At 42.4% G+C, this 13,118-nt stretch overlaps 1 protein-coding gene across 2 annotated transcripts in view; it reads right to left on the reverse strand.

Moving 5' to 3' along the window:
• Positions 1 to 18: 18 nt before the first annotated feature.
• Positions 19 to 13,118, reverse strand: part of chd4a (chromodomain helicase DNA binding protein 4a) — a 34,759-nt gene continuing 21,659 nt past the window's right edge. For both annotated transcript variants that reach the window (XM_047604387.1, XM_047604386.1), the window contains exons 19-41: positions 12,631 to 12,804; positions 12,393 to 12,534; positions 11,612 to 11,743; positions 11,396 to 11,513; positions 11,022 to 11,146; positions 10,470 to 10,562; positions 10,249 to 10,387; positions 9,196 to 9,377; positions 8,922 to 9,099; positions 7,882 to 7,971; positions 7,704 to 7,795; positions 7,485 to 7,618; positions 6,134 to 6,278; positions 5,876 to 6,032; positions 5,093 to 5,202; positions 4,691 to 5,006; positions 3,765 to 3,821; positions 3,446 to 3,637; positions 3,223 to 3,331; positions 2,926 to 3,058; positions 2,064 to 2,259; positions 570 to 739; positions 19 to 475 (exon numbers count right to left, since the gene is read on the reverse strand). In XM_047604387.1, the coding sequence (XP_047460343.1) occupies positions 461 to 475; positions 570 to 739; positions 2,064 to 2,259; positions 2,926 to 3,058; positions 3,223 to 3,331; positions 3,446 to 3,637; positions 3,765 to 3,821; positions 4,691 to 5,006; positions 5,093 to 5,202; positions 5,876 to 6,032; positions 6,134 to 6,278; positions 7,485 to 7,618; positions 7,704 to 7,795; positions 7,882 to 7,971; positions 8,922 to 9,099; positions 9,196 to 9,377; positions 10,249 to 10,387; positions 10,470 to 10,562; positions 11,022 to 11,146; positions 11,396 to 11,513; positions 11,612 to 11,743; positions 12,393 to 12,534; positions 12,631 to 12,804 (3,199 nt within the window). In that variant the 3' untranslated portion in view covers positions 19 to 460. The remainder of the gene's footprint in view (positions 476 to 569; positions 740 to 2,063; positions 2,260 to 2,925; positions 3,059 to 3,222; positions 3,332 to 3,445; positions 3,638 to 3,764; positions 3,822 to 4,690; positions 5,007 to 5,092; positions 5,203 to 5,875; positions 6,033 to 6,133; positions 6,279 to 7,484; positions 7,619 to 7,703; positions 7,796 to 7,881; positions 7,972 to 8,921; positions 9,100 to 9,195; positions 9,378 to 10,248; positions 10,388 to 10,469; positions 10,563 to 11,021; positions 11,147 to 11,395; positions 11,514 to 11,611; positions 11,744 to 12,392; positions 12,535 to 12,630; positions 12,805 to 13,118) is intronic.

Below are 13,118 nucleotides of genomic sequence, written 5' to 3' on the forward strand. Positions count from 1 at the left end.
AAAATAAAAACAAACAAATTCTTTATTACATTTTTTTTTTTATTTAGGTCCCAAAAAACCATCATAATAACATTATATCAATAATATTAATACAGAAATTGAAAAAAAACAAAAAAAAAAAAAAAAGGAGGAAAAAATTTTAAAAATAAAATAGCTTTTCTGTCCACGGCCTCGTTCTTTCTGGGGGATGATGAGGATCAGGGAGGAATCTGATCCTCCAGAAAAAATGAAAACTAAAAAAAAGAAAAAAAGAATCTGTAAAAGTCTGTTTGAAGGGGAGAAAGTAGAAGAGGAGGAAGAAGAGGGTGATGATGAAGAAGAAGAAGAGGAAGAAGTAGGCGTGGCTTCAAGCTTGGGCACGCTGTCCGTCACTCCGCTGTGCACCAATCAGGAATGTTGAGGTGAGGCAGGAGTCGAAGGGGGGAGGGTGTTTGTCGAGGTAAAAGAGCCGAGTGTTGGTTTACTGCTGCGACATCTGACGAGAAAAGTCACGAAGACGTTAGAGAAAAGTCAAAAAGTCAAAAAGTCCAAAAAGTCAAAAAGTCAGAATAAGCGTTGGCTGCGTTTACCTGCTGCGTCTGTGCTTGTGTGTCGGGCTGTCGACTCGCCAGGCGGCTCAGGATGTTCCTCTCCGACATCTGGAGTCGCACGGCAACCGGCGGTATCCGGGCGATGGTCGCCGGGAGGCGGGTGACATCCGCCTTCATGTCGCTAAGCAACTCCTCCAGCTGCTTCAGCACTGAGACACAGAGGGAGCGAGTTCAGAGAGATGTAACACAACTTTAACACATCCTTAGACATTTAATTCACCCTCTGGAGTCACAGCAAAGTCCAAACAACTGCTCTAAAAACTGAGCTGATTCATGGTCCTAAACTACTTCAGCACAAAACTACAAAAAAAATGACATAACTTTGGTCATTTTAACCCTTTAAATGAGGTTTATTATTTAAAATCACTGCGTGTTTTTTTTTTTTGTTTGTTTTTTTAAATGGAGATTTTTTTTCCATAAAACTCATACGATGGAGGATTAGGGCCACATTAAAAAATTGTGTAAATATACGACTTTATTCTCGTACATTTACGACTTTAATCTCAAAGTATGTGATTTATTTTTTATTTTTTAATGTGGCCCTAATCCTCTGTCGTAAACTAATGTTGGGAATTTTTTTCAGATCAGTCTTGGGTTTGACCAAGATTATCTTAAATATTGACTTGATTTCATTATTAGTTTTTGTGAAGCATCAGATTTAAAATTTGCTACTAAAAATGTCCCATTGACTCCCATTATAACCACGTTTTTTAAATCTCTCAATAACACAAGCAACAACTAATGAAATAAACATTTTACACACAGACCCTATAACAGAGAAATGCCTGATTATAGTGCTGAACTCTAAAAATGAAAATTTGACTACTAATTTGACAATTTTTCATGAAAATAAAACTGTAATATTGCAGAATGAATGATTTTATTGTGTCACGGCAGAATGTGGTTATAATGGGAGTCAATGGGACATTTTTAGTAGTAAATATTAAATCTGATGCTACGCAAAAATAATCCAATCAAGTCAATATTTAAAATAGTCCTGGTCATATCCAGGGCTGTTTTTTTTTTTTTTTTTTAAAAAAAAGGAATTAAACTGACATTTAAAGGGTTAAAACTCCTCAAAATTATTGAATTTGTTGGGAGTCAATGGGACATTTTTAGTAGTAAATTTTAGTTATTTTTTACGAAAAAAACAAAATCAAAAACAAAAAACAACAGTGATCTTAAGTAGGACGAAGAGAAACCTCTGTTCCACCAGTAGGAAAGGAGGCTGTCATGGTTTTTGCGCTAGCTCTCTCTTCTTTCTAGCGTTTTTTCTCCAAGCACCAAACACAACAACAATTCAGGAAAAAGCTTCAATTATTTGGAATAAGTCTTGATTCATCAACACTATTTAAAAACTGCTCTATAGTTTGAAGTTTTCTACTAAAGTTGACACTTGGACTCGTCGTCTTAAACCGGTTCGACGCGTTAAAACCTAAAACGATGGACGCGGTTTCCCGGGAGCGTCGCTACCTTTGTGCAGGACGGCGTTGGCCGGCTTGTTCCCGGACATGGACTCCTTGCTGAGGTGCTGGTGGGACTCGGCCAGACACTCGACTTCGCTGAAGCGGGTGTTGAGGGCCATGGAGGGATGGGAGGGGTCCTCCGACATGTTGAGGTAGGCGGCGCGACGGAGCTGCTCCTCGATCACCAGAGCCTGTTCCAACAGCTGAGACACCAGGAAACAGGACGTTTAATAACGACTAATAACGTCTAATAACGTCCTCTAGTCGGACTCATCCATTCATGAATAACAGGCATTTTATGAAAGAAAGAAAGGAAGATGATGAATCTGATCAGGTCACAAATTCTCTCCAAAATCCTAAAAATAAACAGTTCATAACTAATTAATCCTGATAAAACCTGGACCAGGAAAGAAAAACAGGACGTTTAGAAGAGAAGTCTGGACCAAACCGACTCTACTATAACGTCCTGTAGTCGGACTCATCCATTCATGAATAACAGACATTTTATGAAAGAAAGAAAGAAAAATGATGAATCTGATCAGGTCACAAATTCTCTCCAAAATCCTAAAAAGAAACAGTTCATAACTAATTAATCCTGATAAAACCTGGACCAGGAAAGAAAAACAGGACGTTTAGAAGAGAAGTCTGGACCAAACCGACTCTACTATAACGTCCTGTAGTCGGACTCATCCATTCATGAATAACAGACATTTTATGAAAGAAAGAAAGGAAGATGATGAATCTGATCAGGTCACAAATTCTCTCCTAAACCCTAAAATAAACGGTTCATAACTAATAAAACCTGGACCAGGAACAACTGAACCCGACTTAAATCCTGGACCTGAACCTGAACCTGAACGTTTTCCCACCTTGAATCTTCTGGCGAGGAACTTGTTCTTGATCTCCAGGAAGTTCCCTCTGTTCATCTCTCCTTTGAAGGGCTCGTTGAGGATGGCGAACTTCACGTCGTTCTGGATGTCCTGCCAGCGGGCGTAGCCGTGTCTGGAGGCGCGTCGTCAAGGAAACAACATCCACCTACTAAAAATTTTTTTAAAAATCTACGACTAAATCGAACTAAACTAAACTTAAAAGCTCCGCTCGGCCGCTGAGTCGGCGGCTAAAGGGTGAAAGGGTTAAAGGGTGAAAGGTGAAAGGTGAAAGGATACTGTATGATGCCGGCCAGGAGCCAGTAGTCATGGCGACGGTGCCAGATCTCGTTGGTCTTCTTGGTTACCGTGGCAGCGCGCTCCTCGTTCTGCCACAACGAGTGGAGCTCTGAGGGAAAGAGGAGGAGCTTCATCAGCGATTCATCCGTCATCACGATTAATTTGACGATATTTAATCGCGATTAATCCGATTAAACCTTTTAGCCGTTTCCCGTGTCGTTACCTGTGAATCCTCCGTCTGCGATGTTGAACATGAACCGGGTCTTGGCCTTCTTCTTCTCCTCGCTGGAGGAGGTGGTGGAGGAGGAGGAGGAGGTGGTCGACGCGGCGCCATCTTTTACGCCGCCGCCGTCGCCGTTCTGCAGTTTGGCCGTCGCCTCCTCGGGCTTCGGAGCCTCTTTCTCCTCCTTCGGCTCTGAAGGGGCGAACGGAGACGAGACACGTCAAAGACCATCGGAGATCGGCCAAAACATTAGGAACACTGGTGAAGAGGAAGAGGAGGAGGAGGAGGAGGAGGAGGAGGAGGAGGAGGAGGTTGTTACCTTTCTTGTCCTCTGCTGGAGGAGGAGTCGTGTCCATCTTCTCCGTCTTCTCTTCGGCTGAAAAGGAAATAAATAAAAGTTATTATTATTTATTTATTTTACATTTGAGCGTGTTACATGCTCATTATGAGCATTTTAAGATTAGAACAGAAAGACAAACCAACAACAAACGAGTGGGTCGATATAATATATAACATGTGTGTTACGGAGAAAATTACTAAGAACTCTGAGGAATAAATCGACATTTTTCTGGTCAAAATGGTTCAAAAAAGCTCTGACCTTTAATAAGAAATGTCTGTGTTTAACTTAATGCACAAATTCCTCCTCATTATGTTATTTCATGTGTTTTGTGCGAACCCTTAAAATTTTACACAATTTCAAAAATGATCATGAAATCTTTTTTTTTTCTGTTTCAAAATGTGACTGCAAGAAACAAATAATAATTATATTTATTTTGTTTATTGTTTACAAGAAAAAAATTAATTCTGGACAGTTTCAATGTGTCAGTTCTTAAATTCAAAGTGAATAAGTAACAGAATAAAAAGAATAAATAATCTGGTTCCTCGTTTCAGTCGTTTTCGTCCCGGAAGATTCTCTAAAAATGCTGGTTTTATATAATAATATATTTGATATTAATAAAACCACGTAGTACGTCAACTAATATCGTCTTTTAATAATAAGCACAGCTTCATTAGTGGATCAATGGAACCAAAATGACCAATAATCCAAATTTCTTCAGATTTTTTAAGAAACCTTTTAAAGTTTTTAATGTGTTTTTTTTAAAGATTTGTTTAATATTTTGACTGAACTAAAAGAAACTGCACATAAAGACAGAAAAGTGATTCTTAATACGATATTTCATAAATTCAGGAGGTGCCTGAAAACTTTTTTTTGTTCCTGAAATGACAAAGAATAAAAAGTTTTACCTTTGACGTCGGCTCCGTCCTCCGGTTTGACGTCCGTCGTCTCCGTCTTTGTCTCCGACGTCGACGACGACGACGTAGACGACGACTTCGCCTCCTCTCCTCCCTCCGGACTCTTCTTCTTCTCTCCTTCTCCCTCTCCTCCCTCCACTTTCTCCGCCTCCTTCTCTTTCTCCTTCTCCTTCTCCGCCTCCTCCCCGTTGCTCGGTTTGTCCGTCTCCATCGCCTCCTCCCCGTTCTTCTTCTTCTCTGGTTCCGGTTGCGGCGGCTGCTCCTCGGCCTGTGGACTCTTCTCGTCGTCGTCGGGGATCGCGATCACCTAGCGACGGGGAGAGAGACGTAAACATCCAGCCCAGAGCTCAAAGATTCCTACGTTAAGTCAAGACACTCGAACTCATCGTCTACCTCGTCGCTGGCTTTGACCGGATCTTTTCCGTTCTTTTCAGCCTCGGCCTCCTTCTTCACCTCCTTCTCTCCTTCCTTCGAGGCCTCCTCGCTCTTCTTCTCCTCCTCAACTGCAAACACATTTAATTAATGACACAACAGACACGTTTTAGTCCAAAGAAATAACAAATTAATTAGAAGAATGAAGGAAAATGGAAAAATCGTGCAGAAAAATTAATGAAAAAAATCCAGGTCCAGGCACCGAAGTGTTTTTAAAACAGTTAATTTAACGAGTCATTAAAAAGGTCGGGATGTGGAGAATATTTGCAAACTATCCTTTAAAAATATATATAATTTCTTTAAAAAACTAAGTGGTATCAGTGTAATCTGGGCTCGTGTTTGTCTGTCTGGCCTCAGTGTTGAATTCTTTTCACTTCTCTAAATAAAACCTTTAATAAATTAGGAACAGAAGTTATTTCACACTTTGTAAATTCATGCTGTTCACACAGATTAAACTCCCTGAGGAGCCGTTTGCATCGTATCGAGTTGTAAATCTTTATCTTCTCCAAACAGCAAAGTGCAGCATATGAGACCCAACCAGACGACACAAAAACACACAAATACACAAAAAAAACACCTAACTATTCAATGCACAGTGCAAGAGATCAGGTTGTGCAGCAGCATAATTTACAAAGAATAAATAAATAGTTTGGGATTAGAGTGCACAGATAAATAAATAAAGAGTAGGTTGCAGGTGTGTGATGGTTTGTAGCTGCAGTAGGTGGTTAAAGCAGCGTGTTTTACCGGGGGCGGGGGTGTTGGGTTGGGTGTCGGCCGGCGTCCCGGTGGACGGGGTTTTCCCGGGAGACTCTGGCTGAGCGGCCGCCGCTCTCTTCGCCTCCTCCAGCTCTGCCATCCAGGGCATCGACCACTGACCGTTCACGTGCTCGAACTCCTGAACCTGGAGGAGACGACGACGAAGACACATTTATTTATTCATTCAAAGACAAAAACAGAAGGAAAAAAAAAAACAAAAACAAAACTTAAAATAAAAAAAAGTACCTTTTTGCGGATGAGAGACATGACGCCGATGCGGGTGAGGACGTGTTGCCGTGACAACCCTTCTCTGGGGACGCCGTCGGCGAAGGTCTCGGCTCCGTCGGCGCCGGGTTCACACAGATGACGCATAAAGAGAGAAACGTACGCCCTGAGAGACGGAGGAGGGAACATTAGAACATTAAGAAGAAGAATGAGACGACGAAGAACTAAAAGAACCTGGAGAAGAAGAAGACGAATCAGAGCAAGAGAGGAGAAGAAGAAGAACAAGAGTTGGTACGAGTAAAGAAAAACAAGGCGTTAAAAGAAGAAGCAGAGAAAGATGCAGAAAAAGAAGCAGAAGAAGAAGAGGAGGAGGACGAGAATAAGAGGACATAGGAATAAAGAAAAACGGGAGTAGAAGAAGAAGTGGAGAAATATGCAGAAGAAGAAAAAGAAGCAGAAGAACAAGCAAAATAAGAACCGTGGAGGAAGAATAAAGACAAAGAAGCAGATGTAGAAGAAGAAGAAGCAGATGGAGGACGATGCAGAAGCGGCGCAGGAGAAGAAGAAAATAAGCTGCAGAAGGAGCAGAATAAGGAGAAATACGATGAAAAGTAGTAGAAGAAGAAAAGCAATCAGAGTTTCTTTTACTTTATTTGACTAAAACTGAGGACGAAAAGTAGCAGCAGCAAAAAAAATGAGCAGAAGAAGAATGAATCTGCATAAAAATAAGCAGGAAAAGAAGAGAAAGGAACGAAATAAAAAGCAGGAAGGAAGCAAAGCAGGAGAGAAAACTGCAGAAGAAGAAAAATAATGAGCAAAATAAGCTGCAAAAGAAGAAGAAGAAGAAGAAGGAGGAGCAGTAGAAGTAATAACAAAAAAAAATGGTAGAAAAAGAACCAGGAGGAGAAATGGAATGAGCAAAATAAACTGCAGGAAAAAGAAGCAGAAGAAGAAGAGAAACAAGAAGCATGAAAGGAAGAAAAAGAAGAAGAGAATGAGCAGAAGAAAAGTAGGAGAAAAAGTGGAGTGAAGAGCAATTAGACCAGAGGAAGAAGAAGGTGCATTAAAAAGAGAAGGAGAAAGAAGCAGAGCAGGAGAAAAAACAGCAGAAGAAGAAATGGAATTAGTGAAATAAGCTGCAGAAAAAAGAAGCAGAAGAAGAAGAGAAACAAGCGCGGAGGAAAAAAAAGAAGAAGAGAATGAGCAGAACCAGAGGGAGTAGGAAGAAAAGTAGGAGTAAAAAGTGGAGTGAAGAGCAATTAGACCAGAAGAAGAAGAAGGTGCATAAAAAGAGAAGGAGAAAGAAGCAGAGCAGGAGAAAAAAACAGCAGAAGAAGAAAAGGAACGAGCAGAAAAAAGAAGCCGCTCTCACTTGAACTCTTTCTCAGATTTCCCTCGCAGGTCTCGGACCAGCCACTGGGTGGTGAAGGCGTCTTGCGGCGGCATCCCATAACGCATCACTGCGTTCAGGAAGGCCTTCCTCTGCCGAGAGTTGAAACCCAACACCTGGGAAAGAGCAGAGGATGAGATGAGAAGGTTCAGAGCCTGAAGTCAAAGCAGCAGGGACCAGAGGCGCCGCTGCGACGCTCACCTCGATGTTGCCTCCCACCCTGGCCAGCAGGGGGGGCAGTGGTTTGTCTTTGTCGTTCCTCAGGCCCTTCCTGTTCGGCCGGCGGGAGTTGGCTGCGCCGAGAGGAAACAATGATTAACTCCTGATAAAACCTCCTAAAGTAAAACGCCCTCAAATAACGTCAAATGTTTATTCTCACCTTCTGTCCTTTCGTCAAAGTCCTCGTCTCCCTCCTCGGACGCCACGGAGTAATCTGATTGGCCGTCGGACTGATCGTCCTGCCAATCAGCTGGGAGGAGAAAACAAAACATTAAAGTTATGCTGCATGTAAACAGAATCAAACCATTTATTCCTCATGTTCATCTGGTTTCACTGCATTTCTAAGGATCGATTAATGAGCAGCAACAAAAGGTGCAGAAGAAGAAACAATGAAGGGGATAAAAAGAAGAAGAAGAAGAAGCTGCAGACAGAATAAAGAAGAGTAGAAGAAGAGGCGGTGGAAGAAATAGAAGCAGTGGAGGAGGAAGGAGAGAGAAAGAACAGCAGAATAAAAAAGTAGAAGAAGAAGCAGGAGGAACGAAGAGTAGAAGAAGAAACAGAACAGGAGAAAAGAGGCAGGACATGAAGGAACGGTAGAAAAAGAAGGATGAGGAGAAGAAAACAGCAGAAGAAGAAGCAGCGGTGGAAGGAGAAGAAGAAGAAGAAGCTGCAGAACACAAAGCAAGAGTAGAAGAAGAAGCAGAACAGGAAGTGGCGGCAGCAGCAGCAGAAGAAGAAGAAGCAGGAGGAAGAAGATGAAGATGGAGAAGAACAAACGAGTCACGAAGAACCAGAAAAATTAATCAGAGCAAAAGTAAAACAAATTAACTTGACTAAAAAAATAAAATAAAATGGTTTGTTAAACAAATAATTTACTCTGGTTCAGTTAGAAACCAGCGACTAAACGTAGACAAACTTTTAAACTGAGAAAACTCTTCAGGCTAAACTTGGAAACATTATTTAAGTGAAATAAATGTGCGTATTTTACTGTTACACATCTTTTGTTTTGCACCGATTCTTGTCTTTTATTTTGAAAAGCTGATACTGACTCATCTTCTGTTGACTCTGGAAACATATTATTCTTTACTTTTGTTTTAAAGTCGACCAGTTCCATGAACGTAAGGACCTGAGGTTCGTTGCATAAATAAATAAATAAACAGATAAATAAACAGATAAATAAATAGCTAAATAAAGGTGTACCTCTGTCTTCCTGGGAGCCGTCGTTGTAGTTGACCTGCTTGCGGATGCGTTTTCCTTTCCCGAGGTTTCGGGCCAAATCCTCCTGCTGCTGCTCGTAGTGATGACGCAGCAGCTTCTCCCAATAATCCGGGTCCACGCTCTCCTCCTGCTTGATGATCTCCCGCTGCACCTCCTCCTCCTGAGGAGGAGAAAAAGAAACGACAGGTTATAGGAGGATGTCTGGATAATGATGCTGCTGCTGCTGTTCCTGGTCCGGCCTGAATGAGGCGCTCACCTCCTCCTCCTCGTCCTTGACCACGTACTGAGCCACTTTGAAGGAGCTCAGGTATTCGTTCATGCTCTGCAGCTCCGTGTCGTCGGTGGCGTCCTGGTTCCGGTCCAGGAGTCGGTCGATGGCCTTGTCGTCGTAGTGGATGATGCTGCTGTCCTCCTCTTTGTTCTCGCCCGAACGCAAACCTGAGCACACGCGTGTTTTTTAAGTTTAATTTGCTTTAAAACGCACATTATTCTGCTTCTGGTTCAGTCTGCAACAACTCCTCCCAAACACTAGGCAGCGCTGCGTCGGTTGCTGTTATGTTTATACGATAACTATTTGTAAACTCTTGCAGTGCAACAGTTAAACTGTGGATCACATTCCGACTCTTAAATGCATCATTTGCATCCTAACATTTAATATTTAACAATTAACAAGCAACAAAACATGAATAACAGGAAATAAACACAATGTCTCCGTCCAGGACGTCTTCTCCTGGCTTCATACGTTCAGTCTCCGTCTTTCCGACATGTAACACTGCGCCTGAACGCACCGTCTGATAACTAATAGCACATTTATTCGCTGTTTGTTCTATGTAAACATTTTTGTACGTGTACGTTTTTCTAACTTGGACCAAATCATTTCCCTGCAGGGATCAATAAAAACATCTTGAATCTCCATTAAACAGTTAACTAGATGTCGCGTTCACTAAAACCTTGTAAATGAGAACTTTATATTCCAACTGGGAAAACTTCAGCCTCCGATATCATAGTTCACGTTATAGATTAACTCAGAGAAGTTAAAACAAGCCTGATACACTGAACATTTGAATATGTGCAGCAGATATTTAGTTTTATTCTGGAAGTTTCCCGCCTACGTCTGATTGGCTGCTGGTTTTATTTAAGTTCAGAGGGAAGAAGTTAATTTCAGCGGTAGATGAACTCGACTGACTGCTCCAACTTGACAATATCCCAGATTAATTGTCTAATTTCTGAAACTCTCTACTCGATGTCTGCATCATTTCAGTGCGTAGTTTTATTTCCTTTTCTAAAAACGTCCTCCCTGATTCCTCACCTTCTCCCTCGTCCTTGAAAAGCTCCTCCGTCCCAAACTTGAGGATGTCGTCCAGTTCCTGCTTGGACATGGAGCCGGTCTTGGACCCGAGTCCGGGTCGGACGACCAGGTGAGTCAGCATCATCTTCTTCTTGGCGACCTGGACGCAGACAAAACGGCCGTTACGTCACCATCGGTCACAAAAACCTGAAGTTTCATGACGTTCGTGAAGTTTTATTCACCTGAGTGATCCTCTCCTCCACCGAGGCCTTCGTGACGAAGCGGTAGATCATCACCTTCCTGTTCTGACCGATACGATGAGCTCTGCTGAAGGCCTGAACACGAGGAGGACGAAAACAAGAAGCTTTAGCTAAAGATAAAGACTCGGACGCAAAACAAAAGGCAGCTCCAGTGTTTTCCATATGTTCTGCATCTAAAAGTGAATTCCTCTTCACACCAGCAGGTGGCAGTAAAAACGCTCACTGATCATTACTGAAGATATTCAAAATAAATAAACTGATAAGTCTCTCTCTTTCTTTTTAATTTATTAAAAAAATATGCATCTTTTTCCAGAGGGATGCTGGGTAATATTTGCTCTACTTGTATGAACATTATGGGTTAAATTTAAGACCTTTTAAGACTCCACTGTGTATATGTCACACAGCGGTAGACGCCTGGTGTAAAAATGCTACTGGAGGCACCACTAGGTTAGCTAGGAGGCTAGGAAGAGCTACCGTTAGCTAGGCAGGCTAACGTTAGTGGTGCTAGGGCCCCATCGGTTCCTCCTCTGGTACCTGGATGTCGTTGTGCGGGTTCCAATCGGAGTCGTAGATGATGACGGTGTCGGCGGTGGCCAAGTTGATGCCCAAACCTCCGGCCCTCGTCGACAGCAGGAAGGCAAACTGCTGAGCGCCGGGAGCTGAGAGGGAGGAAAGATCAGCTACATATTAGCTGGGAGGCTGAGAGGCTAGGAAGAGCTACTATTAGCTGGGAGGCTAAGAGGCTAGGAAGAGCTACTATTAGCTGGGAGGCTAAGAGGCTAGGAAGAGCTACTATTAGTACATTACTAAGACTTGACTAAATGTAATTTAACACCAACCAGGTAAAATATGCTCAAATCTTTTATTCAATTTTAGACTTTTTTAGTGCTAAGAAGTTTTAATCTCACCGTTGAAACGGTCGATAGCTTCCTGCCTCATCCCTCCCGTGATTCCACCGTCGATCCTCTCGTACTTGTAGCCCTCGTTCTCCAGGAAGTCCTCCAGGAGGTCCAACATCTTGGTCATCTGCAGGAAACAAACAAACAAAGACGAGTTGTTGAAGCTGATTTTATTTTATTTCATTATTAAAACCCTCTGTTTTATCTTGCTCTCTGGTCGGTTACCTGAGAGAAAATAAGCACTCGGTGTCCTCCGTCCTTCAGCTTCCTCATCATCTTCTGGAGTAACAGCAGTTTCCCAGCGGCCTTGGTGAGAGATTGTCCGTCGTACATCCCGTTGGGCATCTTTGGAGCTTCCTGTGCGGAGACGCGACAAATCAAGTACGTTAGTTAACGTTGGTGGACGCACAACGGAGACGTGAGACACTTCCAGCAACAAGAGGAGGTTTCTGGATTCATAGTTTTGGACTTTTTGAAGACGGACCAAGTATTTTTATTTTCTTTTTTGAGTGGTTTTAGGCTAAGTTTACTTTCTACTTTTCCTTGAATGAAGCAGGAAGTAGTCTCCATGGTGACCACTGGTCCAGGAAGTAGTCTCCATGGTGACCACTGGTAAAAGGAAGTAGTCTCCACGGTGACCACAGTTCTAAATAAACCTGCTTCTTCTCCAGAATCAAGACGAACGCTCAGAGATAAATTCAGCCGTGTGTCAGAAAGTCTAAAATTAATCTACATTTTGTTCCAGAGTTTAGACCAACAGAGAGATTGGACTAAACGTTATTAGTATAAACCGTTATTAGTGTTTGCTTTCATGCCACCAGTGAACAATTATCTATTATCTTAACATTATCTTATCTTATTTTGTCTTACTAAGTTACTAAAGTGATGCCTGAGGCCTGTCAGGCATCGGCCCGGGTATCGGTTTTGTTATTTGTTATCTGAAACGGTCACTGTGGATTTAAAAGCTAATTTTCTGCCCGGACTCGTCTCTAACTCCGGGTCGTACCATAGCGGCCGCTGGGAAGAGGTAGGGGTGGTTGCAGCATTTCTTGAGATCCATGACGACGTTGAGCAGCGACACCTGGTTTCCTCCTCCCTTGGTGTTGAGAGCCTCAAAGTTTTTCGTCAGGATGAATTTGTAGTATTTCCTGCGAAGACGGACGGATTCAAATCGTTTTTTTTTTAGCGTTCACAGTCGTCCCCCCTCCCTCCTCCTTCACTTCCAACAATCCCTTCAGACTCACTTCTGCATGGGGCTCAGCTCCACTCGGACGATGAGCTCGGTCTTGGAAGGCATGTGCTTGAAGACGTCGGCCTTCAGCCTCCTGAGCATGTGCGGACCCAGCATGTCGTGCAGCTTCTTGATCTGGTCCTCCTTCGCGATGTCGGCGAACTCCTCCAAGAAAACCTCCAGTTTGCTGCAGACAGAGACAAAGACGGCTCAGTTTCAACCACAGGTAAAACTCAAGCTGCTGTAACTGGGCTCATTTTTATTATCATGTCTATTTTGTACTTTGTTTCTTTCCCTTTGCATTTTGTTCATTTACAATTTTAACCTGTATATTCTATCTGAGAGAAACAGAGAAACATTTTCTTCATTCTTGTTTATACTCTGAACTTATAGGGAAACTGGGAATAAAGAAATCTGGTGACAAAAGTCGGAAAACAAGATGGTCGCATTTACAAAACTTTATCAGATTATAACCTGGCAGAAACTTATAATGTTAAACTA

The sequence above is a fragment of the Mugil cephalus genome, chromosome 14 (assembly GCF_022458985.1).
Source record: "Mugil cephalus isolate CIBA_MC_2020 chromosome 14, CIBA_Mcephalus_1.1, whole genome shotgun sequence".
NCBI classification, from domain to species: Eukaryota; Metazoa; Chordata; class Actinopteri; order Mugiliformes; family Mugilidae; genus Mugil; species Mugil cephalus.